This window comes from Poecilia reticulata, linkage group LG6 (genome assembly GCF_000633615.1).
Source record: "Poecilia reticulata strain Guanapo linkage group LG6, Guppy_female_1.0+MT, whole genome shotgun sequence".
In the NCBI taxonomy this organism is placed as follows: domain Eukaryota; kingdom Metazoa; phylum Chordata; class Actinopteri; order Cyprinodontiformes; family Poeciliidae; genus Poecilia; species Poecilia reticulata.
In genome coordinates this window covers 25,944,332-25,972,143 of record NC_024336.1, presented here as the reverse complement: position 1 = coordinate 25,972,143, position 27,812 = coordinate 25,944,332, and the positions used below count along the sequence as shown (strand labels likewise).

Sequence of the window (27,812 nt, the reverse complement as noted above, 5' to 3'; positions counted from 1 at the left end):
GTTCTTTCAGAAAACATCTATAATAATAATAATGCATTATTATTATTATTATTATTATTATTATTATTATTATTATTAGAATAAATAAATAAATAAATAAATAAATAAATAAATAAATAAATAAATAAATAAATAAATCTTGGTTGATTTCCACTGACAAACATTCCCCTGATTCATTTTCTCTTTGAAATAATAAATAATTGTACTTACAGCCAACCTTTGCTGGTGATATATTTAGTAAAAGCTTGTTCTCCCATATCTGTCCCCTTCATGTAAAACAGCATAATTAAAATTCAAAATTAGCTTTTTTTTTTGGCGTTGCACCTCAAAATTACCAGCATATTGTTGTGATGTTTAACTACAGTCTATGTTTTATTGTTCCCACAGTTTGCGAAATGAATCATCGGGTCATTGTCCAATAATTGCTGTCGTGTGGAAAATCACAGAAACCATGAAGATTTTTGAATTTATTCATAAAATAAGGGGACACTAGTGACTTCTCATAAACTTTCCAAACTTCCTCCATAGATGTATTATTTTCAGCAGCAGCTGCAGCAGCAGCAGGCTGTCGGACATCCCTCACCTGCCTCAGCTCCTCTCCTCCGACTCTCCCTGCAGCACACACCCTGTCTGGGAGGGAGAGGCGCAGGAGGAACACAACTCGCCTCACAGACTCCCGGAATCTACTTTAAACTCATTTTCACGCTTTTGTTTTTGACTCTTATACAAAGTTGAGTTTTATTCCTTCTTTTATAGGAGACATACGTTTTAAGAAAGCAGCCTACGTCACAGCTGTTTTTTAATGAAGTTTATGAGAACTGAATTTGCGCTGTTGAGGCGACTTTTTTTAACGTTGTCCTCATGTGGAGCGCTCTTTGTTTTGTTTTTAAAGTTTTATCCCGTCACGTATAGGCCTATAACTCGAGCCACAAGGGAATTTTGAAACTTTAAAATTGGCCCTTTAGATTGGTGCCAAGTTGTTTTACTAAAGCCGAAAAAAAACTTCAGCTCATTTAAGCCGGCATTTGTGCGAAGAAGTGAAGTTAAATAAAATCGGGATTTCGTGATGTATATGTGAAAGTTCCCCCCCCAAATCCGAATCGGTGTCGTTCGGAAAAGGGGAGAATTTGATGGAGGTTTTATGTGGGACCCGCTAGGATGGACGTGGTAGATGAAACAGAGGCTTTACAAAGATTTTTCGAAGGTAAGATGTTTTCTGATCATCTCATTGACCTGTTACGCATGAGTCACTATCGAAACAAAACGGTTGCGTTTTTTTGTTGTTTTTTGTTTTTGTTGTAAGAGTTCTGACTTATAAGTGACTTGATTTCATGAAGAAAACACTTTTCCTATCTTTAGCGACCACGGGGCGTTGCAAGACTTAAAGCTGTACCTGGGCTTTTTAAATATAAAGAAAGTCCTGACCCAAACCTCAACTTATTTGTAAACCTTTGGCCTTGAGGTTGTAACATTTTTTGTTTTTAGGCAAATTCCTCTTTGTAAACTAGAAACATGAACTTTAAAACAGTTGACAATAAATAATATTTTTTCAGATAGATAACTGATTCAACTGCGTCTAAATGATTTGCTTTGAGATTTATTTAACACATTTTGTTTAGATGCTTTAGGTGACGTACATTTAACTTTTGAGAAGATACATCATTTTCTAAATAGCACATTTTAAATATACCTAGTTTCATAATTACATCATCTGCTCAAACTGTGCATAATTCTTTAGTCTTATCATTCCTGTATCTGGTCCTTTAAGGAGTAAATATATTTTGGTTCTGGTCAGTCAGCTCTTTATAGTGTGAGTTCATGAGCAGCAAAAACAGCAGAAATAAATAAAAAACAAATCTAAATTAACAAGTGTCAGTGACAAGACGTGTTGTTCTCGTCATCAGATATCATCTGTAATTTATTTTCAACAGTCAGTGTGCTCTGATTTGTTGCTTTAAAGATTTCTCATTCACTGCTGAAAACAAAACTAGGGGAATTCAGAAACGTTAACTGGTGTGGGGAGCAAAAGTGCTGCTGATGGGTAACAGATTGAGGAGAAGAGTAGGAATCCTGAAGGAGGGGGATTAGGTGGAGGAAGGTGGGGCTAAAAGGGTGTAGGAATTTAAGTCAAGATAAATGGCGTGTTTTGTAAGTGCTCTGTTGGACCAGAGCCGGCCTGAGATTTTATGGGAGCCTGAGCTTGATTTGGGGCCCAAATTTTAATTCACATTATTTATTAAATAATTAACAGTAGTTAATAGTGCAGAAAAGGTCATTTCTCCGAATTACATATTTGATCTGTCAGTCAGATCTAGAGTACAGTGATTTATTATAAGCTTAGTAAAGTCAGGAAAGAGGAAGCAGCTTACATTTAGTTTGCAGCTGCAGATGAAATATTATTCCAGCAAAATGTCAATGTAATGTTAATTTTATTATTACAGGATGTTTTAAATAGGGATGTCTAGGGTCTGAATAATCAGATTTTTTTTAAATTAATTGTCAGCACTAGCAAAAACATAAAACAAATACGCTAAAACTAGCTAATAACTGGGTAAAACAAGAAGACCCCAGAGCAAAAAAAAAAAAAAAAAGGAGAGGTCAGATGCTATTGGGGTCTGCTACAGTTTGAGTCCTACTCTAAGACTTTTCATTGGACACATGCCGAATACCCCCAGGACCCATCCTGGGGGCCCTTCTTATTTAATATAGAGGTATATAGAAGCCGCCCACTAACTCAGATTATAACAGCTGATGAGAATAATTATCTTAATTATTATCTTAATTACACAGATGACACAGAGCCACCAGGTGACTATGAAGCCATTCAAGCACTGAGCAGATGCCAGTCAATGCGTGGATGTGGCATAACGTTCTCCAGCTGAATAGAAACAAAACTGAAGTCATTATTTTAGGACCTTAATTATGGACGACCCAGACCATCCTCTTCATGAGTCTGCCTTGAGAAAAACACAGTATTCTCAGTTAGAGGCTTTTTCAGATTCGTTGTAATACAAGAGGTCTTTTCCGCCAACAGGCATCACCATCTACAGTAATTCTTTGAAGAATCTAAATTAATGTTAGAACAACATTTAATTTCCCTTTGGGATTTTTTTTAATGAATTTTTGAGTTTTGCATTAAGAGTAACAACCAAGAGTCAGCACACAGCCATTGTAATTAGAGATTAGTGAGGCCTGAAATCTGCTGTAGTGATGGACTCAGATCTGAACTTTCAGAGTCACATAAAGACAACTGCAAAATCAGCCTTCTATTATATGAAGAACATTTCCAGGATGAAAGGACTAATGTTCCAGCAAGATCTTGAGTAACTTATCCAAGCAGTTATTTTTAGTCAAATTCATGACTGCAGCAGTATCTTCACAGGTTTTACCTAAAAAGTCAATCAAACAGATGCAGCTGATCCATAAAGCTGCTGCTGGCGTTCTCACTAAAACTAGAAAAATAGAGCACATCGTCCCATTTCTGAAGTTCTTAAATAGGATTCCTGAAGCTCAGAGAATTAACCTTAAAATACTTTTGTTAGTTTATCAGTCACCAAATGATTAGAACCAAAATACATTAACGATTTGTTGACATATCAACCTTCCAGACGGCTGAGGTCTTCTGATACATTTCTATTCTCCATCATTCAGCATTCAGTTGTTATGCACCTCTAATCTGGAGGAAGCTTCCAGAAAACTGCAAAAATGTTGAAATACTAAGTTCATAAAATGTCCGTTTTTCAATCTGTCATTGCCTTTCCTTACTTTGCACCTGCTATATGCTTTTGTCTCTGTTGATTTCTTTCTTTCTTATTGACTAATGCACTTTGAATTTATTTGTTGCTGTATGTAAGTACATTTCATTTATATAGTATCTTTCATAAGTTAGAAAACCACAAAGTGTTTTAGAGTAGGAGAATTCGAAAATGCAAAAAATATGCTATTAAAAATAAAATCGCCTTACCTTGCCTTGCCTTGGGGTCACCATGCAGGACTGGGGGCCCTGAGCAGCAGCATAGTATCTGCTGGTTCAGATCTTCAGGCTGGTTGTTGTTGACAAGGTGGGAATGTCTACATTTCAAGCCCCAAATTAATATTCTTTATAAAAAGCATAGTTTTGTTGTTTTTATCTCCAGAGTATTTTTGACATTATGACTTTCTTCTGTCTATTCTTACTTACTCATATTCTAAACCTCCTCTATGTCATTTAAACGTGGCGTCAGTCCATAATACACCATGTGATTAACTGTTCCCTTCTTGTTCAAATTCAGAACACCCACTTTACTGATCGAGTTGGTTTTTTTAAAAAGTTTTTCAGATGTCAGGTGTGCATAAACACAATCACACCCCAAGAAGAGATCTGTGAGGAAATTTTGACTCTTTGTTATTGTATGCGCTAAACACTGACTGAAATATACACAGCCATCCATGACTGTCAAATGGTTCCTCACTGTTCTGACAGGAATTTAGTGTGTTTACATTCTTGCCTTGGGAGTAAGAGAGATGTTCTTTCTTTGGCTTTACTTCAGCCACCCTCGCTTGGTCTAAAATGTCAACTTGTCCATGAGAGGTACACATTAGGTGCTTGTTTTCCTTGTTTGATTTAATCCTGAGCTCAGGATTTCATTGGATCAACTTCGTATGGACGTCAAAAAGTTCTTTTTTATAGTTGATCAGTTAAAACAGCGCCGTGGACATGCAGCGATATGATTGATTTGGGTAGCAGTAAAGTGTGTTTTAAGGGGTTTAGTGAAATATATATATGTGCACATTAATGTACATTCCTGGCATAGTCCTGGTGGCTGTTAAAACACGATGAGGTGAGACTGGTGTTACTCTCCGTGGTCTTAGGCCTCTCGCTCCGGCTCTCTCCAACTCCATTAGAGTGACAGTGAGCAGACAGGGTGAGGAGGTGAGATAGTGCAGACTCAGGGCGGAGAGAGGAGCCAACCGCAGATCCCCCTCAAAACTTGACCTTCTCCTCTCTGACTCACTTCGACAGCAACCAGTCCCTCACACAAAGATGGTGTGTGCGCCCCACAGACACTGGAGTCACAGCTGTCTGCAAGTAGTCATAACGTCACCAAGGATTTGATTAAAAGAGAAGATGTGATGCAGCTTTAATGACATTCTCAACACTAATAAGAGAAGAATTTTCATTTAAAATACACAAAATTGGCTTTATGAGGGCACACTTTCAGAAACACTAATTGTGGTGGATGCAGATGTGTTTTGATGAGCAGGAACTATGTCCTCAGCGAGTTCTGTCCCGGGGCTTCCTCTCGATGGGATGTACCCAAACTACCTTTAAAGGGAGGCACTCATCAGATCTCCTTATCACATCAGCGAAACTCCTTAATTGACTTCTTTCAATGCAGAGGAGCTTTCCCCTCACTGAACCTCTAAGTTCAGCCATCCTGAGGAAACTCATTTCACTCACTCTTTCTTTTGGTTATGATCTATTTCTCACACAGGTTAATGAATATTACCTTTTTGGTCCAGACAAGGTCTCGATCCTTAACTTCCTGTCCTGCTCTGTCTTCACTCCCTGGGACTTGAGGCAGGAACTCATCCCCAACTTTGAGGGAACAATTGCTCTTTTTCTGGTTGAGAACCATGGTCTCAGATTTATTCTCACACTAGATGCCCTTAAATTGTTTCATGTGCAATGTCATTATGACTGACCACCATCAACACATTAAAACATTTTGTTTATCCATATTTCCTGTACTACACAAGCTGATGGGACAGCAGTAAATATGTTCTTCCATTACTCAGTTGTCGCCATCTGAGTAATTTTATGAAAATTCCTGCTGCTCGACTCCCACAGTAGCTCTGAATCACATCCATAATGGGTGTAAATGCTGCGACTCATCATGGAAATCCTGCAATAAGGCTGACGAAGTTTAGCTCGGTACTCTGATTTATGGGTTCAGCAGAAAGTTGCTGTTGGAGGGAAGCATTGTTTCTGAGCAGACAGGCTTGCAGAACTAAGCAGCGCGCTGCAAACCAACCCTCTCCCTGCGTACGTTGTTAAACTGGACTTCACTGATTCATTTACTTTTGTTTCCACATTCATTTTCAATGATCTAAAGTCCTGCCAGAAAATTTGAATGACTATTTCTCATTTTGTTGCATCTCATGAATTGTAACCACTGTGGTCTTGCAGTGCTCCGTATCGTTGTTGTGAAACCAGAAACAACTCTGATCTGTACCAGAACATCTTTTCTTCCTAATTTCTCAAATGTTCCTTTACGCTGTCTCTGATTATGTCTTGTTTAGTTCCTCCTCCTTTTTTTTTTCAGTATTGAGAATTTCAGCCATTGGCACTCAGCCTCACATTTTACACAGTTTCTCTCTGCGTCCAGGTCCCAGCCTGATTTCTGCTGTAATCTCCCTGAGCCAGGGCCACCGGTGCGGCCAGTGCTTGTATGCGACAAGGGCTGTGTGTGGTAGCCTGGTACAGCCCTTTCCCATGACTGGGAACTAATCCTCATTAAAACACTCTATTTCACACATACACATAGTATCTTTAGCACACAAAACACACACACCCACATTTTTTACACTGTTCTGCGACTCTCAAGACTTTGTTCTAAAGTCTTTGCGCCCGATGGGAGAAACATGTGAAAGATAGACAGGAATTGTTTCTCTCATCTTCTGTTTCAGGTGTTGTCAGCTGAAGAACGTCATCATGCTTTGGCTTCGTCCAGGTACCCCGTGCTGCTCTGTCTGCTCTGCTTCTGTAGATGTGGCTTCTTAGACTTGTTGAGTGGCTTTGTGTTTTTGGTAACGTGTCAAAGCGATATGCCTCAGTTTTTCTGAGCAAAAAATATGCAAGACATTAGCATCGGTGATGATTTGGAACATTTTCTGAAATTTTTGCTGTAGTATGTGTGTACTTGACGGAATGCTGTAGACACAGTATGCATGTTTCTAAATTGAGCTGCATTTTCCAGATCAGCTGTGGAGGTTGCTGGCGGTCTTATTTGTCTATATTGATATAGGTTCAAAATCTAAAAATGCCTGAATATTAATTAACAAACCAATTTAAGAGCTTTCAAACATTTGATTTGGTGTCCTCTTAAGTTTTTCCCTTTTTCGACAATTGCATAATACAGTATGAGCTGTGTGAATGTTATTTATTCAGCTTTTTCCATCTATTTTATGGATGTTCAGCAAAGATTGTTGGAGGATGAACTAAGATTGTTATTCGTTGTAGTCAGATCTTATAGTCAGATTTATTTTTTAAAAATCTGCCAACTTGTCTGCAGAAAAAGAGAAAAGTTCATTCAAGTTCTGCATTTAATTGTCTTTTGGGAAAACAGGTCAGTAAAGTAGATTAAATCCTTTGTTGTTTATCCTGGAATTCCATTTATGTTATTTTAAAGAGCTCTAGGTAAAAGTGCGGCAAATGAAACATTTAGACTTTGTGTTCAAAATAAAAGACATCCTTTGAATTTTTTTACTTTTGGTTAAGACAAGTTAAACACATACCGTTAGTGTCATGTAGGTTCAATCTCAAGGACAGAGCAGGGGAGAGCAAGGCAGAGGTTATGAGCAGTGCATACACCTGTGTGATTGACAGTGCTAAAACATCCTTCCTTGCTCTGATTGGTTGTTTCTGCCTGGGAGCTGTGGGTTTATTCAGATGGCAGTGGGACCAGAAACAGAAGAGCTCAGTTTTTTTTCAGGTTATCTATCTCATGTTATACTGACAGGACGTCAGTTTTAACAAATTATAAAAAAGTTAAGTCATTGCTGCTTTTCGTTCACTCAGGTTAAAACTGAATCAGTTCATGCTCATAGTTTATTAACTGAACTTTCAAACTTTCAAAACAAAATATGGTTCTTGATTATTTATCACTTTTACATGCAATAAAGTTATGAAAGATAGAGAAAAGTTTGAAGTTATGGGTTAATTAGCAACTGAATATGTTATCATGTAGCTTGTCCTGTCCTTTACAGATTTACACCTATTTAATTTTTTTCCTGTTCTCTTTGTTGACTGCATTTACATTTGTCTGAAATTCTGCCTGAACTGCTGTCATTCTGTGATTTAGATGTCAGAAAGTAAAACAAGCCCATTAAAATATGTCTATTTAGACAAAGTTTTTGAAAAATGGCCAGCCCTTATACACTCCAAGGTTCCTCTACTCTGTTGTATCTGTAAATCACTCCATTGCTCTCCCTGCCTACAGCAGGCTCTGCACGGTAAGACAAGGCTTGAGGTTACAGAAACCAGCATAAACAAGAAAAATAGTTTGTTTAAGCAGTTACGGTGTTTATGTAGTTAATTTTAAAGAATGGGAAGAGGCAAACATACTGTCAGTAACAAGCGCTTGCCTAGACAGATATTTGCGCTCCAATTCTTATACACACAAAAGTCACATTTCCCCTACTATTAAGGGAAACTCTTTCCTGTAAAACAAGCTAAAATGATCTTACAACATTTGTTTACCACTGAATGGGAACCATTTAATGATGCTTGGCTCAAGGTCAACATGTAAAAAACAGCTTAAAAGCTTATGCCACTCATGAATGCACTCATGTAAATGCAATAAATGGCATGACAAATAAAAATAAGAACTCTATGCATTATAGGAAATGCAAAGTTGACCTTAGGAAGCACACGTTGTATTGCTACATTCTCTACTCACATCTAAAACTGGACGAATATGTTCTTACTCAAAATAAAACCACATTTTCCTGAATCATATTCATCAAATCATCTTTAATCGGAACTCACACACTCTGTCCTCTGTGCGACAACCAAGCCATTGAAATGGTGGCATAACGCACACACTCACGTAAAAACAAACAAATGCGTGTTCACATGGGCACGCGTATGCTCACACAACCCTTAATCTTTCCAAAGGCACGACTGTATCGAAGTCCAGCTGACAAGCATTTCACTGTTCCCCGCTGGACACAGCTGGACAGAGAAAAACATAGAGGACAGGGAAATCTACACATTCAGTCCACAGCCAGTTAAGATGATTCAGTAATTTGGACGTTACAAACGCTTGATCAACGTTTCTGTCAATCTTCTCTCTAAACCAAATTACATTGACATTGGCTCCTTTAATTGCTATTATTGATATAAAAAAATAAGCATATAAACAGAAGAATCTTTTTTTTTTTTGCTTTGGTGTGACATTATAAACTATTACTGTTCATTGTTGTATTAAAAAAAGCTACATCACAACAAAATTAGACACCAAAATAACATAACAGCAATTAAATAGAATTCATATGTTTACTGTGAAACTGTACATTTTCAGTTTCAGTTGTGATAATACGCTTTTGTTTTTGGAGTACCCCATTCTTACGAAACAGCAGTGATCTACCAACAATAACATTTACAACTAGATGAGTAGGACTCAGTTTTTTTAGAGTCGGGTGATTTCTTCAAGATTTGTGTTATTTTACAAAATAAAATTTAAAAAAACAGTGACTAGGTTTAAATTCCCTTGGTAAATAATTTATTTCTCTGCTCTTTTATCCAAAATCTTGACGTGCCAAATGGGACCTTTGACACAAACAGGACACGTCATGCTGAGTCGTACTGAGAGAGAACAGATTACTGAACTTCAGCCACAGAATGTTTTGTTTAAACTATCCCTCAGAACAAGAATGGCTCAAAAAGGATCACTGGGCAACACATCTTTGAGTGTTGAACCAGGTGCAAAAGGGTTTGACAATAATAAGAGTCACTTATGTTTGCTTTGCTGTCACTTTCGGTTGCTGTATGACTCAAATGTTGCATCAGTTATGCAATAATAACATTTCATAATTCTATGTTATCATGTGCAGAGGTTCTGTCAACACTGAGGAATATTTACTGAACTCGGCATGCCAAATGCATGAAGTAGCTTCAAAAGAATGACAGTCTGATCTATTTTCTCATTATTTTTTTACTTTTGCCAATTGAGGATGCTAATAGATTCTGTATGGAATGTTGAGTTGTATTTTTTATTTTAGGTGATTATTAAGTGTAGGGAAGAAATAAGATGATGCTGCCACAACAAAAGAAATCTACTTGGTCACGTCTTTACTTTTTACATGTTTAACTATATTGTTGTCAGGACATTCTTGTAAAAGAGGTCTTTGATCTCGAGTAGCTTTATCCTGGTTGAATAAAGGTTAAATTAATGACTTTTTAACATATGATGAACATGGCCCAGCTACATGAAAATCTTGAGTAAAGTTGTCTTAACATCTGAATGTTAGCACAAACGCTATTTAAAACAAAAGCATCAGCAGTATCTACGTCTTTTCTTTGAAAATCAAACCAACAGTTTTCCCACCTAAATGAAATAACATATTGATTATTACTGCAACAAAAATGTTTCCCATGAAAGTAGTTATCATTGCTTAATTCATACATTTTAGCAAAAATGTAGAATAAATAACTCAATGAATTTAACAGCAGTTTTCAAGTCCTTAAAAATGATGTGTAATTTTGCCATTCAGATCTTTATCGAGTTTCACCAATAAGACAAATTCACTTGTTATTACGAGTGAATTTAGTGGTCATACTCAGCCATCCTTGCCAACTCTAGAATTAAAAAAAGCTTTTAAGCTTTATCCCTCTTTATTTTTTGCAGTACCTGTAAATATTCCAAACAGCTGCATTTATCTGAGTCATAAATGCTGGGAAACTGTACTAGCCCTTGTTCAGCTAGCTGACCAACAGTGCTCAGCAACAGGTGGGGGAAGTGTCCCTGTGCATTCCTTGATGCTCTTAGCCAGTCAGTGAACAGGGCTTAATGTTTTCCAAAATTCAAATTTTGGCTTCACACTTTGTTTTGTTAGACACATCGACATGGCAAGATAAGACAGAAGTCTAATTTTAAATACACTTTGGAACATGTTTATATTTACACCTTTGACACTTAATCATTGTGATGGATTGCATAGAAACTAAGTAGTCATTCCAACAAAAAACTACAAACCCTATTATTAGTTTTTAATGCCATCTTGTTTCGAACACGTTTCTTGGACTATGCTTTTAAGTAAATTTTTTTTCTCTCTTTCCTTTGTTTGTAAAGTCTTCCCAACCTTGAACATCATACCTTTTTCCTCTCTTTTCATACCCCCAACCTTCTGTAGGCCCCATCAATCTTCCCTCCTCTTTCCCCATATCTCCCTATTTTCTGTTATCAGTCCTGCCAGCTTAAATTTACTGCCTCTTTGGGTGGGGTGCACATCTGGATCCTATTTAAAAAGAACCATCCTGCCTTTTTTCCTTCTTTTTTTTTTTACTATCACGCATCAGGAGACATTTACCGGCTGTTTATTTTCTGAGAAGCAAGATTGTTGTTTTTTTTTGTCATGAAAATTGCAACACAAGGATTTATAACTTTAAATCTGGAATCTAATTTAATTGGTCTGAGACAAGTGCTCAAGTTTGTGGGTTTTTCTGGTTGAAAGATATGAGATATGACTGTTCACTGGAAATGTTCTCAAATGGAGCCATTTTTCCAGGATGATATAACTCATTAGTCACCTTTGTTGCAAACAGTAGAACTCAGTGATAAAATATTGTAGGAGCTGTGACTCTAGCAGCATGGAGCAACATTTGTGTTGCGTTTTGATGGCAGTTAGAAATGGATGGAGAAAAGGGAAAAGGTGAAATATTTTCTAATGCTAACACAAAAATTCCTCACATTCCCAAGTTTCTAGCTGAGGACCTTCCTAATCTATTGGAGGAGGAGTGAATGTGTGTGTGTGTGCGTGCGTGCGTGCGTGCGTGCGTGCGTGCGTGCGTGCGTGCGTGTGTGTGTGTGTGTGTGTTTATGGGGGTGGTGTTGGGCTTTAAAAGAGTGGGGTGTCCCACCCACCCTCTTATAGCAAGTCAGTTTTTTCTCACTTGTTCTGTTTGCACAATCTGACATTTGGGAAAATATCTTAGAGGTTTTTAAAAATATATATTTACTTTTCAATTATAATATTTGAACTGATGGTGATTATCTCTATAAGAGATGTATTCAGAAGCAGGTGTTCATTCTACGTCAGTGTTTTCAGGACTAAGTGGGGTCATGTGTTTGGGATTTGCAAGGCTTTGCCTATCAAAGGCTGAAAATGACCCTGGGGGAAAGATTGGGTTGGATTTTGGAAATACTTTTGTGTAGAATTATTTATGACATTTTCTATATATTTATAGGAACAATAAGTCAATTGACTACTGAATATCTTAAATGTGAATGCCATAAATAATAGTCAGAACTGTTTGGAAATATTTTTAAACATCCCTTGGATTTCTCATTTTCTTTTATATCCTTTTTGATAGTTTAGTTATTTTTGGTCATGAAGCTTATAAAACTAAATTCGGTTTCCCGTGGTTACCCATGTCCTATCCAGTGTTACCAATTACAGGTTGTAGTTAAAATATTCCACTGAGAAATGAGAAAAGCCAAACATATGAATTCTCTCTGCATGTGTGTCTCAATATGTCCACTTGAAAACAAACAGATTGAAGAATGAAAACTTTGTTACTTCACAAAAATAGCTGATACGTCCTACCCTTTGGGATCTGAAAGTTGAATATGGTGCAAGGGGTGGAATGTTGCCCCAAACTACATTTAAAAACAATTTAACATATTATTCCCTTAAACTATGACTGCTGGACTTTTCTCATTAGGAGAGTGAATAGAAGTCTCCCTCAAAGAAATGCATATATCTCTAGATACAGCAGGAAAGCACTTACTTTACTGAAGATATAAACATCTGTTAGGATGTCAAAAATGATACCTTTGGAAGTATAAGGTTAATTTAACTCTACATTTTTTTTTCAAGTAGAAATGTGGCTTCAGTACAAAACAGTTTGTGTAACAATGATGGAGACTCTGAATCACCACTATGTCCACATCCTTCGACTCTTTGTCACCTCTGAAACCTTAATCTCTACATTTCACGTGAGCCAATCACAACCCTCCATTTCACAACATCATCATTAAAAGTGTTCCAGATAATCTCATCGTGTCTCATTATCACATTTTACACCTTGAAATCAACAGAGTTCTTACAAAGACATTTGTGGGATAAATCTGTCAGGGAATTGTTGCAACACTTGGACTGAGCAGTTGTGGCATTGTGTGGAGTTGCTGATAGATTCCTGTTGCTAATCCCCAGATGCTCTCCATCTTCTCTCTTCACTTTCCCAACCCTCCCTTCTCCACAGGTCATGATATTACCAGTTCTCTGGAGCCAGCCAACATCGACACCAGTATCCTGGAAGAGTACATCAGCAAGGAGGACGATAGTACTGACATGTCAGTAGGGACACCAGACGAGCCCAGCAACGTCAAAACAACATGCACCAACCAAAGCAAACCATGTTGTTACAAAGGAATTTGTTTTTTTCTGATAAGACTAATCCCTTCTTTCTTCTTCTTTTTTTTCTCCCTCCCAGCTGTTTCTCAGAGGTCCACAGCACCCCGGGACCAAATTATTCATCTCCTCAGGCAGGAGTGTCCTCCTCTGGAGGATTGGTGTGTGGTGTGAGTCCCCCTATTCCTCTGCGCCAAGGAGCCCCTCCAGTCGGGCCCCCTAGCTGTCAGAACGCCTACCCCCAGGGTCCATCTCTAGGGCTCCGACACGGTTACCCCTGCCTGGGGCAACAGCAGCAGCAGCAGCAGCAACAGCAGCAACAGGCTCACGTCAAGCCAGAGCACCGGGGCCATTACGCTCCAGGGTGAGCAGTAGTTCAGGAAAAAAACTGGGAATTTATTATCAGAAGGCTGGTTAAGTTATTTGGAAATGGTAATTAATTACTTTAATTACTGATTACTTCCCCAAAAAAGCAATCCAGTTACTTCACTGATTGCTTATCTTCAAAAGTAATTAGTTATTTGAATTACTTTACTTTCAAAAAGTAATGCAGAGCGTGAATACGCTATATAAAATGTATTTCTGTATATTCCATCATATCAAATTTAATAAAATGAAGCCGTCTCTTTTTAAAACCTGTTGATGTCTTATCAGGGTACGACTGAAGAAAGGTGAAATTATCAAAGAAGGCCAACAACCAGTCGCACAAACCCCTTGTTTTTGCTGACTTTATCAATATAAAACAAGCTAAACTGAAAATATTAATTTTCATGAGAATAAAAGACAACCTTATTAGATATTAAGGATCTACATGTTTGTATTTTGTTGTTTGCTGCTGATATTTCGCCTGAATTACTTCTGTGTAACCCTACAAACTTATTTTGCTTGAAGGTGTTTCATTGTTTGATTCCTCCTGATCATTCAGCCGGGCAGCCTTCGTCGAGCACAGAAACACAGACGTTGTTTGACTAAGCGAACAGTAACTAACAAGTGTTTCTTGTGATAGCGCTGATGTTTTTAAGACGCCACTCTTTGCTGCATTTCTCTTAAAGTAGGTTTTTCTTTTGCTTTATGCTCTGATAAATAGCAGTCATCTTAGGGATGCTTTAGTTGCAGCCATCTCACGACTTCAACATGTATTTAACTTTATTGAATATCATGTTCTTTTGTCTTCCACGTTTTTATAAAAATGGCATTTGGCCACTTTTACAACATATATCAAAGAAATATAATACCTTTAAACATTTGTTTAAACTCTGATCAACTTAAAAAAAAAGTATCATTTAAAATGTATAAAATACTTAAGTTGCACTTATTTTGTTAGTGGGAAATAGGATATGTTTTCATTTACAGAATTAATGTAACGAAATTAAATGTTCTCATATTATGCCACAGCTGCACCAGGTTGCTAATAATTGGGAGCTCTATTTCGATTAATAATACATAATGCTCTTACTTCACCATTACAGCCAAAAACCAACTCTTCAACAAGTGCATTATCAATGTTACTTTAGTAATTTAAAGTGTTAGTCAAGATGAGAGGGAGGACTGATAACAGAGATAAAGAGTCCACTTATATCCTCAAAAACAGAAAGTCTGACCTTTCCGGTTGTGAGAAAGTGCAGAACAAGAAAAAAGCACAACTAAGAGGAAGTGGTTGATGCTGGATATTTAAATAGATTTAACATTTCTAGAGACTAGCATGCCTGTGTTGTGAGATTTAAATTCATTCCCATTATTTTCTTTCCTTCTTTGAATCTTTGCTGCTAGGACTCTTCCTGAGTCCCCACCAGACTCCAGCTCTGAGCCTTATTCGCCTCAACAGGTGAATGGTGAGTAGCTCGCTTTTTGCTTTAGAAAATGGGAATTCAAACGCCAAGCCTAATGTTGGTTTATTTTATTTTAATTAAATTAGACACAGACTTTCCAGCCAAATATATTGTTTCGTTGTTTTATTAATCTCACCATTTTTTTCAACAATTAGATTCAATTTTGCCTTTTAAATAGTGTCCTTGCATTCTCAAATCTTTGGTTTAGATTCTCACATGATCAGAACCATGACTCCAGAGAATATGTGCCAGATGACTCCGACGCCGCCTCTCCCGCCACACGGCCACTATCCTGGCATGCATCGAGACATGTACCTAAAGCCAGAGCCCATGATCTCGCAGTATCATATCGGCCCAGCAACTAGTGGGAGCGGGGAGATGCAGCAGACACAAATGCTCCATCAGCTGCTGCAGCATCCTCAGGGGCAAGAGTGAGTCCGCGGATAGGATTGTCTTCGCCAGTGTGTGTTGAAAACATCAGACACAATCAGTTCTGATCTTGTTTCTGCAGCAGCATCCCTGTTCATCAAGCCAAGAAGAGGAAGCACTCTGAGTCTCCCAACAGCACCTTGAATTCCCAAATCCTCACAGGTATCATCAAACAAGAACCAGGTAGGCAGGCATCTTTCTCCCCTCCCTCCCTCGCCTCCTCTACCTCACGCTCACCAGCTCTCACTAACTCGTAACACATATTTACAGAACAGAACGTTCATTACGCGAAGCTTCAACACGTTAAAGTCAGCTGTTTTAAACGTGTTTCTCACAGGTCTAATGCAGGATGCAGACAACACCTACCTGGACCCAAACTATCAGTGCATCAAGTGGCAGCCTCACCAGCAGAACAAATGGACGACCCTTTATGATGCCAACGGCAAGGACCTGTGGGTGGAATTCGTCTTTGCTATATTGTCCAGAAGCAAAAAGAGATTCATGGATTTTGTAGAGTCAGAAATGAACTGTGATTTAATTGGTTACTCGTATAATTCAAGAAACCGCACGACAGGAGTGGAAAAGTAATGGCTTTCCACAACATTCCTGCACAGTGAGGTATATGTGGGAGTGAACGAGAGCAGGGTTTCAATTTAGACAGGCACCGTCGACGAGGATAAAGGGGGGAAAAAAATGTATTGCACCTCGTTGTGCTTTTGCAGTGCCAAACAAGATAGGGAGGGAGGTTGGAATGAACTCCCAGGACCTTTGAGATATGTTATCAAAACCACCTGGTTGACCATTGCAAGCTCTAAGCACACAATGCTTAAATTATGAAAATATATGGGAGTGACTTTTTCAAAATTACAAAATTTTAAGGGAACATTTAATCTGAGGTGACCTCCAATTAGCAGAAGGATACAGATGAATAGCCATGTTAAGGCTTTAGAAATATAACATTTTGTTGAAAGCTTGTGATTTTTCTGGCTGTACTGCTCAGTTTTTCTGAACTTGTATAATGAAACCTGTATTCCCCTACACTGGAAAAATATAAAAGTATTTTTGGTCTAGTTTCGAGTGCAAGTAATTTAGTACCCTTGAAATAAGATGAAACAAATTCTTAAGATATAGGATCTTGTTTCAAGTCAATAATTCCTTAATACTGTTAAAAAAAATACTAGTTCCACTGGCAGATTTTTCACTTATGTAGCCTAGGCGTAAATTCAACCTGGGAGACTCTCTTCAGCCTTACAGCATCATCGATTTCCACGCCTCAGCCAACCATGACCAGATCATCGCTCTGCTCCAGCCAATCACCTTGCAAGAGCTCTTTCAAAAGGCCATTCAACCTCGGATTCACCAGCTGCAGCTGTGCTTCGACCCACGTCCTCCCCGTCTCCACCCTCATCCTTCCAGGCTCCCTACAGGCTCTTTCCTCTCAAGGCTCCTTCCTCTCTAAGCCGTGCTCCACCACCAGTGCCTGGGCCCGGGGGAAGACTACCCTGAGCTTCGCCCTGAGCCGATCATCCGAGCTCGCTGCGAATCTCAGCTTGCACGTCTTCTGCCGGTGTCCGAGCGCCAAATTCTCGGCCCAATAAACCGTCTAAATGTTGTTTTCTCTCTCCGTGTGAGTCTCTACAGATTGAAACAATATGTTAATAATTGTTAATAAAGTGAAAAAATCTGCCAGGGAAACTGGTACTTTTTAAAAATCAATATCAAAGAATTATTTACTTAAGCTAAGAGAGAAAATAATTGTATTTTCTGGAAACATAATTCATAAATTCTTGGAAAGTAACCTTTTATTTTACAGAAAATAACCTATAAGTTTACATAAAGTAATAAAGAGAAAGTCAACATACTAAAGTGCAACTTAATTACAAAAAAGTAACAAGAAAGTAACATTCTGTGAAAATAACCTGTAAATTCAGCAGATTTCCTTCTTCCCTGTTTAGACCGATGCCGACCTACCGCGTCGATGCTGATAAAGGCTTCAACTTCTCCTTGGCTGACGATGCCTTTGTATGCCAGAAGAAGAACCACTTCCAGGTCACAGTGTATATCGGGATGCTTGGAGACCCTAAATATATCAAGACGAATGAAGGCCTGCAGCCCATCGACTGCTTTTATCTCAAACTCCATGGAGTGAAGGTGAAGGAAACATGCTGGACAGTCAAAGCATGATTTCAGATGTATGTATGGTACCAACTTGGCTTGATTAGGTCTTTGGATGACGGACAACCTGACATTTATTACTTTCCATAGCCTGTAGATTGTAGATTGATGAATGTTTTAAGGAATAATGAAATGGAAAAACACTCACACCTTTAAATTGACTCTGAGTGTAAGGGTGTGTGGTTATTAAATACTCAGTTTTGTTCTTCGCCGGCAGCTGGAAGCCATGAATCAATCGATTAGTGTGGAGCAGTCGCAATCTGATCGCAGCAAGAGGCCTTTCAAGCCAGTGCTGTAAGTCCACGCCCCTTAAATCACTTTGAAACAATCATAAGCTCAATCATGCCATCATTGTATTTGTCTTTGTTCAACTGCCAGGGTCACGTTGCCCCCTGAGCAGGTCACCAAAGTTACAGTAGGACGACTCCACTTCAGCGAGACCACAGCAAATAACATGAGGAAGAAGGGCAAACCGAATCCCGATCAGAGGTGGACAAAGTGTGCTGCATGAATACATTTATGACCCTTAGGAGTCTCCTGTTTTTGACTGCATTAATCTTTGCAGGTATTTCATGCTGGTAGTGGCCCTGCATGCACAGTCCCACAGTCAGAGCTACACTGTGGCTGCACATGTGTCTGAGAGGATCATCGTCAGGGTAACGTCTGGCCATGTCTGTTTCCTTCTTACAGCAATCATATCCCGTGTGAATGTGAAACTTTTCTATTCATCAGCTGCTTGGCCCTTTATAACCTCGTCCTCTTCATTCCTTTTACCTGTGTGAATGTTCTTACCTTTACATTTTGAAAAAAAAAAAAATTGTTCCCCAGAGTTCAAATGATGAAAGAATACATGATGCTGCTGTCCTGTAAAAAGACTATTCAGAGAATTTATCTAATTTGTGAACAAAATGTGTTGATGGAGACGTAGGATGTGTCCAAATTACGGGCTGCAAACTTTGAAGGCTGATTATGTCAGCAGTGATGCAACAAATAACGGCTTGAACAAAGAGATGGAGTACAGTTTCAAACATAAGTATATAAAAAACTGGAGGTCACAAAAATTTTAATCTAAAAGCGGTTGCGTATTCTTAAGCATTTTTTTTTTATTTCTCATGATCCTTCGCCCTTTAATTCATCTTAAAGGACATTTATCACCACTTCTTACAACAATTATGTTCAGACTTGTAGCTCGTATTGCTATATTAATTTATATGTCCAAAATCTAGGAAGAAATTTACTAAATAGCAACAACAATGTCTCTAGCTTGAATATGAGTGATTTGTGATTTGTCAAGTGAGAAGACAAAAATTATTTAAAAAATGTTTTTGGAGATCTAACAAACTAGCACCACACCCTGAATTTAAACGTGATGTGTGGATAGCCCAGGCTAGTTTGCCAAAGTGGTGAATGACAACTCATGGCCTAAATTATCATTTTAAAAACCTAGAAATCATGGTAAATATCATTTCTGCTCCAGTTCTGATCAGCATTCTTGTTTGATTTACATAGATACTTATATTTCTCCGGAAAACTGTGAATTACAAGAATTAGCTACTTTTAGAGAAATGGCTCCAAAAGGAGGATTTAAAAAGTGGATTGCTGTTAAAAACAATAGAAAGGCCAATCGAAATTTATATATTTACTGAGTCTGAAGTAGTTTAACATTTGCCCTTTAAAACATGAAATCTCAAATTTTCAGACAAAAGCTTTTTGCTGGACAGCAATGTTTGTTGAATTTATTACACAAATATTTATCATAACTGCATGAGATAGAGAAACATAATGTGTCTTTTTTGTTATAAGACCTTTTACTTGTGTTGGAGATTTTGCTTGTATCATTGTGATATAAAAATAAGATTTTTATTATGTAAAAATGTGTAGTTGTGATAATCAAAGTGTATATAAAGCAAGCACAGCCATGGTAAAAAAAAATCTAATTTATTTACTGGGGTTTTGTATGAAGCTCTGATTTCTGAGCTGTACGTTTTCAGTGTTTCTTCTTTTCATATTTTTCTTAATTTAAAAGATATAATATTGCACATGGGTTTACACTTTTAAGGCTAGATTTAAATGTCTTCAGGACACGGTAAAGGCCAGATTGTTCTTACAAAATGTAAGATGAACATACTTTTTTTTTACCATGACTGTAAGCACAATATTTCCAAATATGTGTTTTACTTCCAATGTGTACCACATTGCTATTTTTTAAAAATGTGTATCTGATTCCCAGCGTACCTCTTCCTTTGATTTTTTTTTGCGACAGGCATCCAACCCAGGCCAATTTGAAAGTGATAATGAGGTTCTGTGGCAGCGTGGGCAGCTGCCAGACTCTGTGTACCACCACGGCAGAGTCGGCATCAGTACAGACCGTCCAGACGAGGCTCTCGTTGTTCACGGCAACGTCAAAGTCATGGGATCCCTGGTCCATCCATCGGACATCAGAGCAAAAGAAAATGTCCAGGAGGTCAGGATGAGTGTGTGTGACTCTGTGGGTGCTCTAAAAAAAAATTCAGATGTCATCCTTGTACCCCTTACATAGCACAAGGGCTGCAGCAATGCATACATCTCACAGGATAAAATATTTTATTTGGCTCATGAGAACAAGATGTAACAAGATTCTGGCAATAGTAGGAGAAATCTAAAAATTCCTGCAAATTTGACTTCACAGGTGGAATAAAGGTTTGATTAGTCACGAACTGTGATTTAAAGATTTTTAATTGGTTTACAATATTCCAGTCCTGGAAAGAAGAGCCAAAGAAGAACTGAGAATGGTCTTTTTTTTGTGTATTGTGTATTGTGTTATACATTTCTCTCCTATATTTTAAGCGATTAATGCTGCTAAGTTTTGTTTGCCTGTCTGGAAAGTAGTCTTCATTTCCATTTTCATTTTCTGTAAACACAACACACCAAAACAGGAAGTGCATCCTTTCCTACTTCTAAATAAGGGTCTTTAACCATGCATACATCAGTGCTCAAACAAACACCTTCGAGTTCTAGATTTATAATAATAGCACACACGTAGTCAACCAGATGAAGCCAGAGGGAAAAAAAAAAAAACATATTACTATTACTTTCTATCTAAAATAACACAAAGGCAGATAACCAATAACAAAACTCTGGAATGTTGAATTTCATCAACCTATCCACCCATTATGTATTTGATCCTAGAATTATAATTCAGAAAAGTTTTTACACTCCTTTGTTTCCTTTTTTGCCTTTTATAGATTAAGCAGTGAGGTTTGACTCTTGGGTAACTGTTACACGTTTTGCCGACCTTTCACCTATCAAGTTGTGAAACTTTCTTCTGTTTTCTTTAGCATTACATCATTTTCGTAGTATTTTCTTTAGCTGTTATCTTTGCTTCGATAGCTATTCTGATATCAAATAAAACATGAAAAGTTCACCATTTAAAACATTGTTTTTCAAACAATGTTTTAACACTTCTCTACTTTCTGCTACTTTCTTCATCATACTTTTTGTATTCATGCAGTGCTGTTATCTTTCATCAGGTTAACACCACAGACAATTTGAAACGGATTTCTCAGATGAGGCTGGTTCATTACCAATACAAACCTGAGTTTGCTGCGACCGTGGGCATAGAGAACACAGCGGAGACAGGTAATGACTTCACAAATTATTTCTACTTCTGCAGCTTTATCTTCCTGGAACGATGTGTAACACAATATGTGTCTGTGCATTTTTCATCATCCGCATGTTGTCACATCTTCTTGATGCTCCTTATACTTCTACTTCTCCCCATGCAGGTGTCATTGCTCAGGAAGTTCAGCAGATCCTACCTGAAGCTGTTAAGGAAGGAGGCGATGTCGTTTGTGCCAATGGAGAAACTATCCCCAACCTTTTAGTTGTCAATAAGGTAAGGATAAATACATTTTCAAACAAGCAGAACTTCTATATATTGATGATACTGATTGTGTCCTGCTGTTTTTGAAGGAGCGCATCTTTATGGAGAATGTTGGAGCCGTGAAGGAGCTCTGCAAGCTGACGGACAACCTGGAGACTCGCATAGATGAACTTGAGCGCTGGAGCCGCAAACTGGCCAAGCTGCGGCGCCTCGACAGCATGAAGAGCACAGTGAGCGGCAGTACGGTGAGGTGAGAAAGAAACGCAAATCCGTTTTGATTTTGAGGCATAGGTCCATCTAAAATGTGCCGCGTGCTCCATGAAAACAATTTTTTGTGTGTCTTTATAGCCAGTCGGGAAGTTATTTTAGCAGAACAGGAAGTGGTCCGCTCAAGAAAAGAACGGTCAAACCCGGGAGCAAGGTGTGTGGCTGAATTATAGGTTTTAAGTTATACAGTGCTTTGCAAAACTACCTATATATTGGTGAACTGCAGTTTGTACAGATGCCATAATGTTTAATCTGCCTGTTCCAGAGCTCACCTCTTGATCAGGGCTGCATCAGTCAGAGGTTCATGCAGGGAATCATCCTGGCTCTTCTTATTGTCATGGCCTTCAGGTTTGTACGCAGGGTTCCAGGAGCAGTAATGGGGGAACGTGGAAGTTGCTACGCATACATCTGGTTTGATTATGTCTCGCCTGTTTGCTTGTTTGTTTGCAGCGTCATTTCGATGTCAGTCCTTTACGTTCTTACTCTTCACCATAGAGGAGCCATCACGGAGAAAGACGGGTATGCACTTTTCAGATTCAGAGACAAGCTTACCACAACATTTCTCCATTTCTACTTTTAAAAAGATTCTGTTAACTATGTCTCTGTTTCCTGTAGCCATGTTTCTTCTTGTGTTCTCTACATCTCATGGATGCCTATCTTCACTGCTACTATAACTGTCTGTCCGCCTGTCTGCACATGGTACACTGCCAGCTCTTCTACAACTTAAGTTTCCTTGAGCTCTGTCATTCCGAACTTAAATTGCTCAGATGGTTTTTGTTTTGTGTGAAATGGGATTATGTACCACATATGGTCATAATATAAGTCACTGGAATGCATTAAAGTATGTTTATGATTGGTGCAGGTCAAGAGCTGCACTGGAATCATCCCGCAAGAATCCTTTAACTTCAGTCTCCACCACATCTGCACCAGGTACTATCGACTTCAGTTTGAGTGTGAAATTATTCAGCTTAATGAATTAAGCTCAATCATGTTGTTTTTTCCCCCCTTTCTGTTAAACATCAATAGCTTGCTGTTCAACCACAGCTGTGAACAACCAATCAGCAACCTCTCTGACATTGAGTAGTAACCAATCCACATCTGGTGAGAAACATTAACACATCATTAACACATCATGATGTACTCATATTACACAGCAGATGTGCTCACTGTACAGATGAATTGTCTGTCTTCTCAAGGTTTGAGCATCCCAGTTCCCACTCCTGGCACCATCGTTAAAAAGGCCAAGTCCAGGCAAATGGACAAAGACGGCCACAGCAGGAACCGTCTCAGCCACACATCAGCACCCATGTATTTTGCCAAGTCCAAGAGACCAGTGTCCCCAGATGCAGAAGGAATGGGAACCACCAACCGGTTGCCTCCAGGTCAACAGCCAGCACCACGGAGACAACGCAGCCTGCATGCTAAAGGTACCTGCATGACCACAACCCAGCCATGACACTTCTCTACACATTAGCAGGCAGCGCGCAAATAATATGAAGCATTGGGCTTAATGACCACAAAATCAAGATTGTGTATTTAATGTATGACGGTATAAATTTGGCTTAGATACATTTTGTTTTTCCATCACAGGAACAGCGACAGCTCCGTCTCTAAGAAGTGTTCACATTCTGGAGACAAACCAAGAAATCACCTCACAAAGTTGTGAGTCAGCGGAAAGCTGCAGGTCTGAAATTAGAAGATTAATAGTTCTTGGCTATTGGTGAACATATATAAATATTTTTGCTGTGACTTTCAATATTTCTTATTAATGCATGTTGTGTGTCTCTCTGCAGCTACACTCTATCACTTAGGGGACAAAAAAATCATTCCATACCACAAATTACACTACACATGATGTAAGTATAGCATGGGTGCACTATAACACAAATGATGTGATTGTGTTTAATCATAGTTGCAGGGTTTCTATTAGGTTTTAAAATGTCATGGATCTCATTATTTTGTGTTTCCAGATATTTTTTCCTTGCTTTATTTTCTAGAAGATTAAAGTATAATATCCTAAATAAAATTTTATACTTATTTTTTATCATTTGTTATATCTTCCAAATACAATTGTAACAGTAAGATTTCTGACTTCCGGTTTTTTGAGTTACTAATGACAAAGATGTCAACAAACTCATATGTCTGTAAAGGCTTCAACAAGGACAGTCATTTCTCCACTGGTGAGAAGTGTAAACCTTGTGATGCTATTATGATAACTTACTAAATTGTATTTCATCAACGTGTTTTCAGCTCATTAAAACCCTGATTTCAGAGGAATCTGCTACAACAAGAAAAAAAAAACAGATACATTACTAGGTTCATATTGAGCTGAATAATTATTCTGGTAATGTTAAGTTTAGTACTGGCCAGTTTTCCCCACTGCTCTTTCACACTTTAGTTTAACAAAATGTACTTTAATTAGTGTTTTGTTTTGTTTTTGTTGATTTTATTAACGTGATTTTGATTTTGTTTACCATCATTGTTAACCTTTTTTGTTGTCTTTCTCTCTTTGACTTGAAGATACAATGGGAATGCATGCTGTAGTAATGTTCTTATTTAAAAGAATTGGTAATGAATATATTTTCTTTTTTTTCAGGTCAAGAAATAGTGTATGGGTGAAACAATGTGGAGCCACCAAAGGACGTTTATGTCCCAACCACACAGAGTCAGAGCTCTATAGTGGACAGAGTACATCTACAAAGGTATATCTGATCAACATCACTTATATAAACATTTTCACAGCATACCTTACTTATTTGCGTCACGGATAAAAATCTCTGCTTGTTTCTAAGGGGACGCATCACCTCTGGTCAGTACCCGTTTCGTCTTTCCAAGACGTCACCTATCACTTTCGTGTCTCTCACTCTGTGAGTAAACCTGACCTAGAAAAATAAGGGACTCACTCAGATACTAAAATTGTCATCTGACTCCCTCAATTTTCTAAATCTTGTGGAGTAATTTTGATTTTCTATGATTGTGGTGATTTTAATATATTTGTTCTTTTTTTTTTTGTTGACAGGGAGAAGTGAGTTGCGCCACAGAAGAAAAAATCCCATTGCACTCTGACTACCATTTTCTCATTCAAAGCAGCTGTGTGTGAAGAGGAAGTTGATGTGTGCCTGTTCCTTCACACTTCGTCGTGTATTTCCTGTTTGTGGTTCTGGATGCAGACTGTGTATGATAGAATGATCTTTCCTTATTACTGTATATAATTTTAAAGATTTTCATGAAGAACAAAATTTACCACTGTCCCAACTGCAATCTGTACCAAATGAATTTTTAGTAAGTGATTCCTGATTCCTGTGATCACTGGAATACAGCGCCCTCAATAATTGTTGGCACCCTTCATTCAAAATGTGTAAAAATCCAGAAAATAACTTCAGCTGTGATTGTTTTACAACAATCTAACATGGGGGTGAAATGTGTGTCGTGACTCAGACTGAAAGAAAGATGTATCCATGGCAATGTGTGAGCCACTTACAGACAGAGGGACCTTTAGGCATTACTCTTTACATCATATTTTTACTAAACTTCTACATTACATTTTGATCTATTTTATTAAATTCATCCCACATGTTTTTAATTGCTTTCAGGTGCTGGGACTGATTATACCCACTGTTTTGGATCATTAAACTACTGAAAGTACCAATGATGATCCATTATCAGTTTTCACAGGAGCCACCAGATTTTACTCAAAACATTCTGGAAATGCAGTCAGTTTATGTTGATGTGCACTCGAACAAGGCCTTTGGAAGATGACCAGGCAAACAACAATGCAGATCTGTTGTCACTAAACAGTGGGCATTACACATTCATTTACAAATATTTATCATGTGTTACTGATTTTTTGTTGCTACGGAGATTTTATTTTCGATATATTTTACGCTCTTTACCATCTTGCTTCTGTGGGGGGTAGCAAGATAATGTGTTCTCATCTAGCCTTTTTGATTGCAGATTAAGTTGTTTTAATTTTTTAATTATAATTTCTCTATAAATAGATGATCAATACGGGAGAGAGATTTTCTCTTGTTTTTTGTATTTTATGGAGTGACTAAGAGCAATGGGGCTCCTTGTGATGTCATGCTAATCTGCCATGAAAACAAAAAGTAATTTCTTAAAGTTATAGTTCCTAAACCTTCTGATTAGCTCACCAAGTAGAGTTCAATTTAAGTTAATTAATTATAGCAGACTTGCTGCAGAGTCTCCAGTGGTGATTTTCTTTAAAGAATTGTGTGAGATTACAGAACTGCAAGAAAGATTTCTATATTTTTACACATTATTTTAAGCAGGGCTGCCATTGATTATGAAGGCTGCAATATGACACACTAAATACTGTAACGCTCACGATCCAAGCAGTATCCAAAAATATATGGTTATCTTTACATTTGATCAAAATGTCTTCCAGCTATAGCATAAGCCAAAAACATGTATGCCTTCGGTACTGAATATACCTCAGTTAGAGAACGCTGGTAAATCCTTAGTCTCCACAGTGGAGCTTCATGTTGAGGCTGCTACTGGCATCTACACTGTCCACTTCATCTTTATGGTAAAAAATAAATTAAACACTGGATGGGGTTATAACACTGAATGACTCATTATAAAATGTTTAGGCATTTGGCTACACTGACGTTGCTCCTTATAGAAAGCTGTAGTGGAAATATGAGATGAGACCCCGGCCCTGAGCCAAGTCTTCTGCAAAATCACTGGAAAATATTTGTGTAGAATAAAACTGGAAACTAGAACAAATCACTGGAAACAAACATGATGATACACTGTTCTTTTTAGGATGCGGCAGAGGAAAAAAAAAAAAAAAGTTTTACTGACAATATTTCCACCAACACTGGAATAGCTTACACTGTACTTTCTTAACTGGACAATGCTGGTAAGGCATAATTGGTATAATTGCACATTTCAGGTGCAATTTCAGGTGCATGTCCAATCATTTCTCTAAATACTACATCATGGCTTTGAGGGTAGCTGTCTTCTGGTGTATTTTACCTTTTGGATCTTGGAACTGAGTGTCTGAAAGGGCAATGATACATTTGAAAAATTTGCACTGGTTTTACTCTTCTGTGTATTTTGTTGGATCACTATTAAACATTTTCCCCATGCCTTAAACAAACTAAGACTATGCAGTGATAGCGTTTTTATTACATCTGTATTATATGTTTTCTTGTTTTTAATTTTCTTTTTTATTTCTAATAATGTTTTGACATTTTTCTGACATAATGTGTTGATTAAAAACTGTCATGTGTTGTGTGTTTAAAACATCTATAATCAGAAAAAAACAACAACAACAAAAAAGTAACTCAAAGATAACTAGCAATGAACGGGAAGAACAGCCATCAAACAGAGATTATAGCATTCATAATGTAGACTGTGTGATTCTTTCCCTGTACTCATGTGGGTAGAGGGTACTATTTTAGCTATTTAAAAAGCACCAGTTAGCATAAACCACTGTAGCACTTTTGTCACTGTATATAAATATATATATGAACTGCTTTTGCTTCATCCAATGTATGAGGCTGACGTCAGATTCCCAAAGTAGAACTGCATTCCATATTATTCTGTTGCATCATTTTGTACCTCCTTTTTATCTGATGTGCTTTATTTTTTTCTGGGTTTTTTTTTATCAATAATATATTAACTTAGCATAAGATGGGCACACATTTGCAATTTTAGATCTATTTGAAAAAGAAGAATAGCATACGGATGAAGTTTATTGCCTGGAATAATATCACTACTTTTAAACATTTTATTATTAAAGCTTTTTTGGGTCAAAAAATACGCTGTAATACTATGATTGCATGCAGCAAATAAATTGATTATTGCATTGTCTGAAAGTTGTCTGAAAGTGTCTCCTTTTTCTTGGGACTTACAAGATCATTTTTCATCCTGTCCACTGGATGGCAGTC

General features: G+C 37.8%; 1 protein-coding gene across 8 annotated transcripts; it reads left to right on the top strand.

Annotated features, from left to right (window-relative positions):
• The first annotated feature begins 598 nt into the window (after positions 1–598).
• Positions 599–27,740, top strand: myrf (myelin regulatory factor). Of its 8 annotated transcripts, none has more exons than XM_008412140.2 (27): positions 599–1,204; positions 13,187–13,277; positions 13,418–13,699; positions 15,106–15,167; positions 15,373–15,595; positions 15,679–15,755; positions 15,931–16,045; positions 17,549–17,744; positions 17,986–18,062; positions 18,147–18,257; positions 18,334–18,439; positions 20,032–20,232; positions 21,278–21,386; positions 21,533–21,642; positions 21,720–21,880; positions 21,979–22,051; positions 22,163–22,245; positions 22,348–22,416; positions 22,513–22,596; positions 22,760–22,827; positions 22,924–22,998; positions 23,094–23,324; positions 23,488–23,581; positions 23,691–23,753; positions 24,494–24,599; positions 24,690–24,764; positions 24,917–27,740. In XM_008412140.2, the coding sequence occupies exons 1-27, from the start codon at positions 1,159–1,161 to the stop codon at positions 24,995–24,997; spliced, it is 3,069 nt and encodes a 1,022-aa protein (XP_008410362.1). In that variant the 5' UTR covers positions 599–1,158; the 3' UTR covers positions 24,998–27,740. The 8 variants fall into 8 exon arrangements, with proteins under 8 accessions (XP_008410362.1, XP_008410361.1, XP_008410360.1 ...); XM_008412139.2 differs by having other exon boundaries at positions 15,676–15,755; XM_008412138.2 differs by having other exon boundaries at positions 600–1,204; positions 15,679–15,776; positions 18,334–18,424.
• The last annotated feature ends 72 nt before the right edge of the window (positions 27,741–27,812 follow it).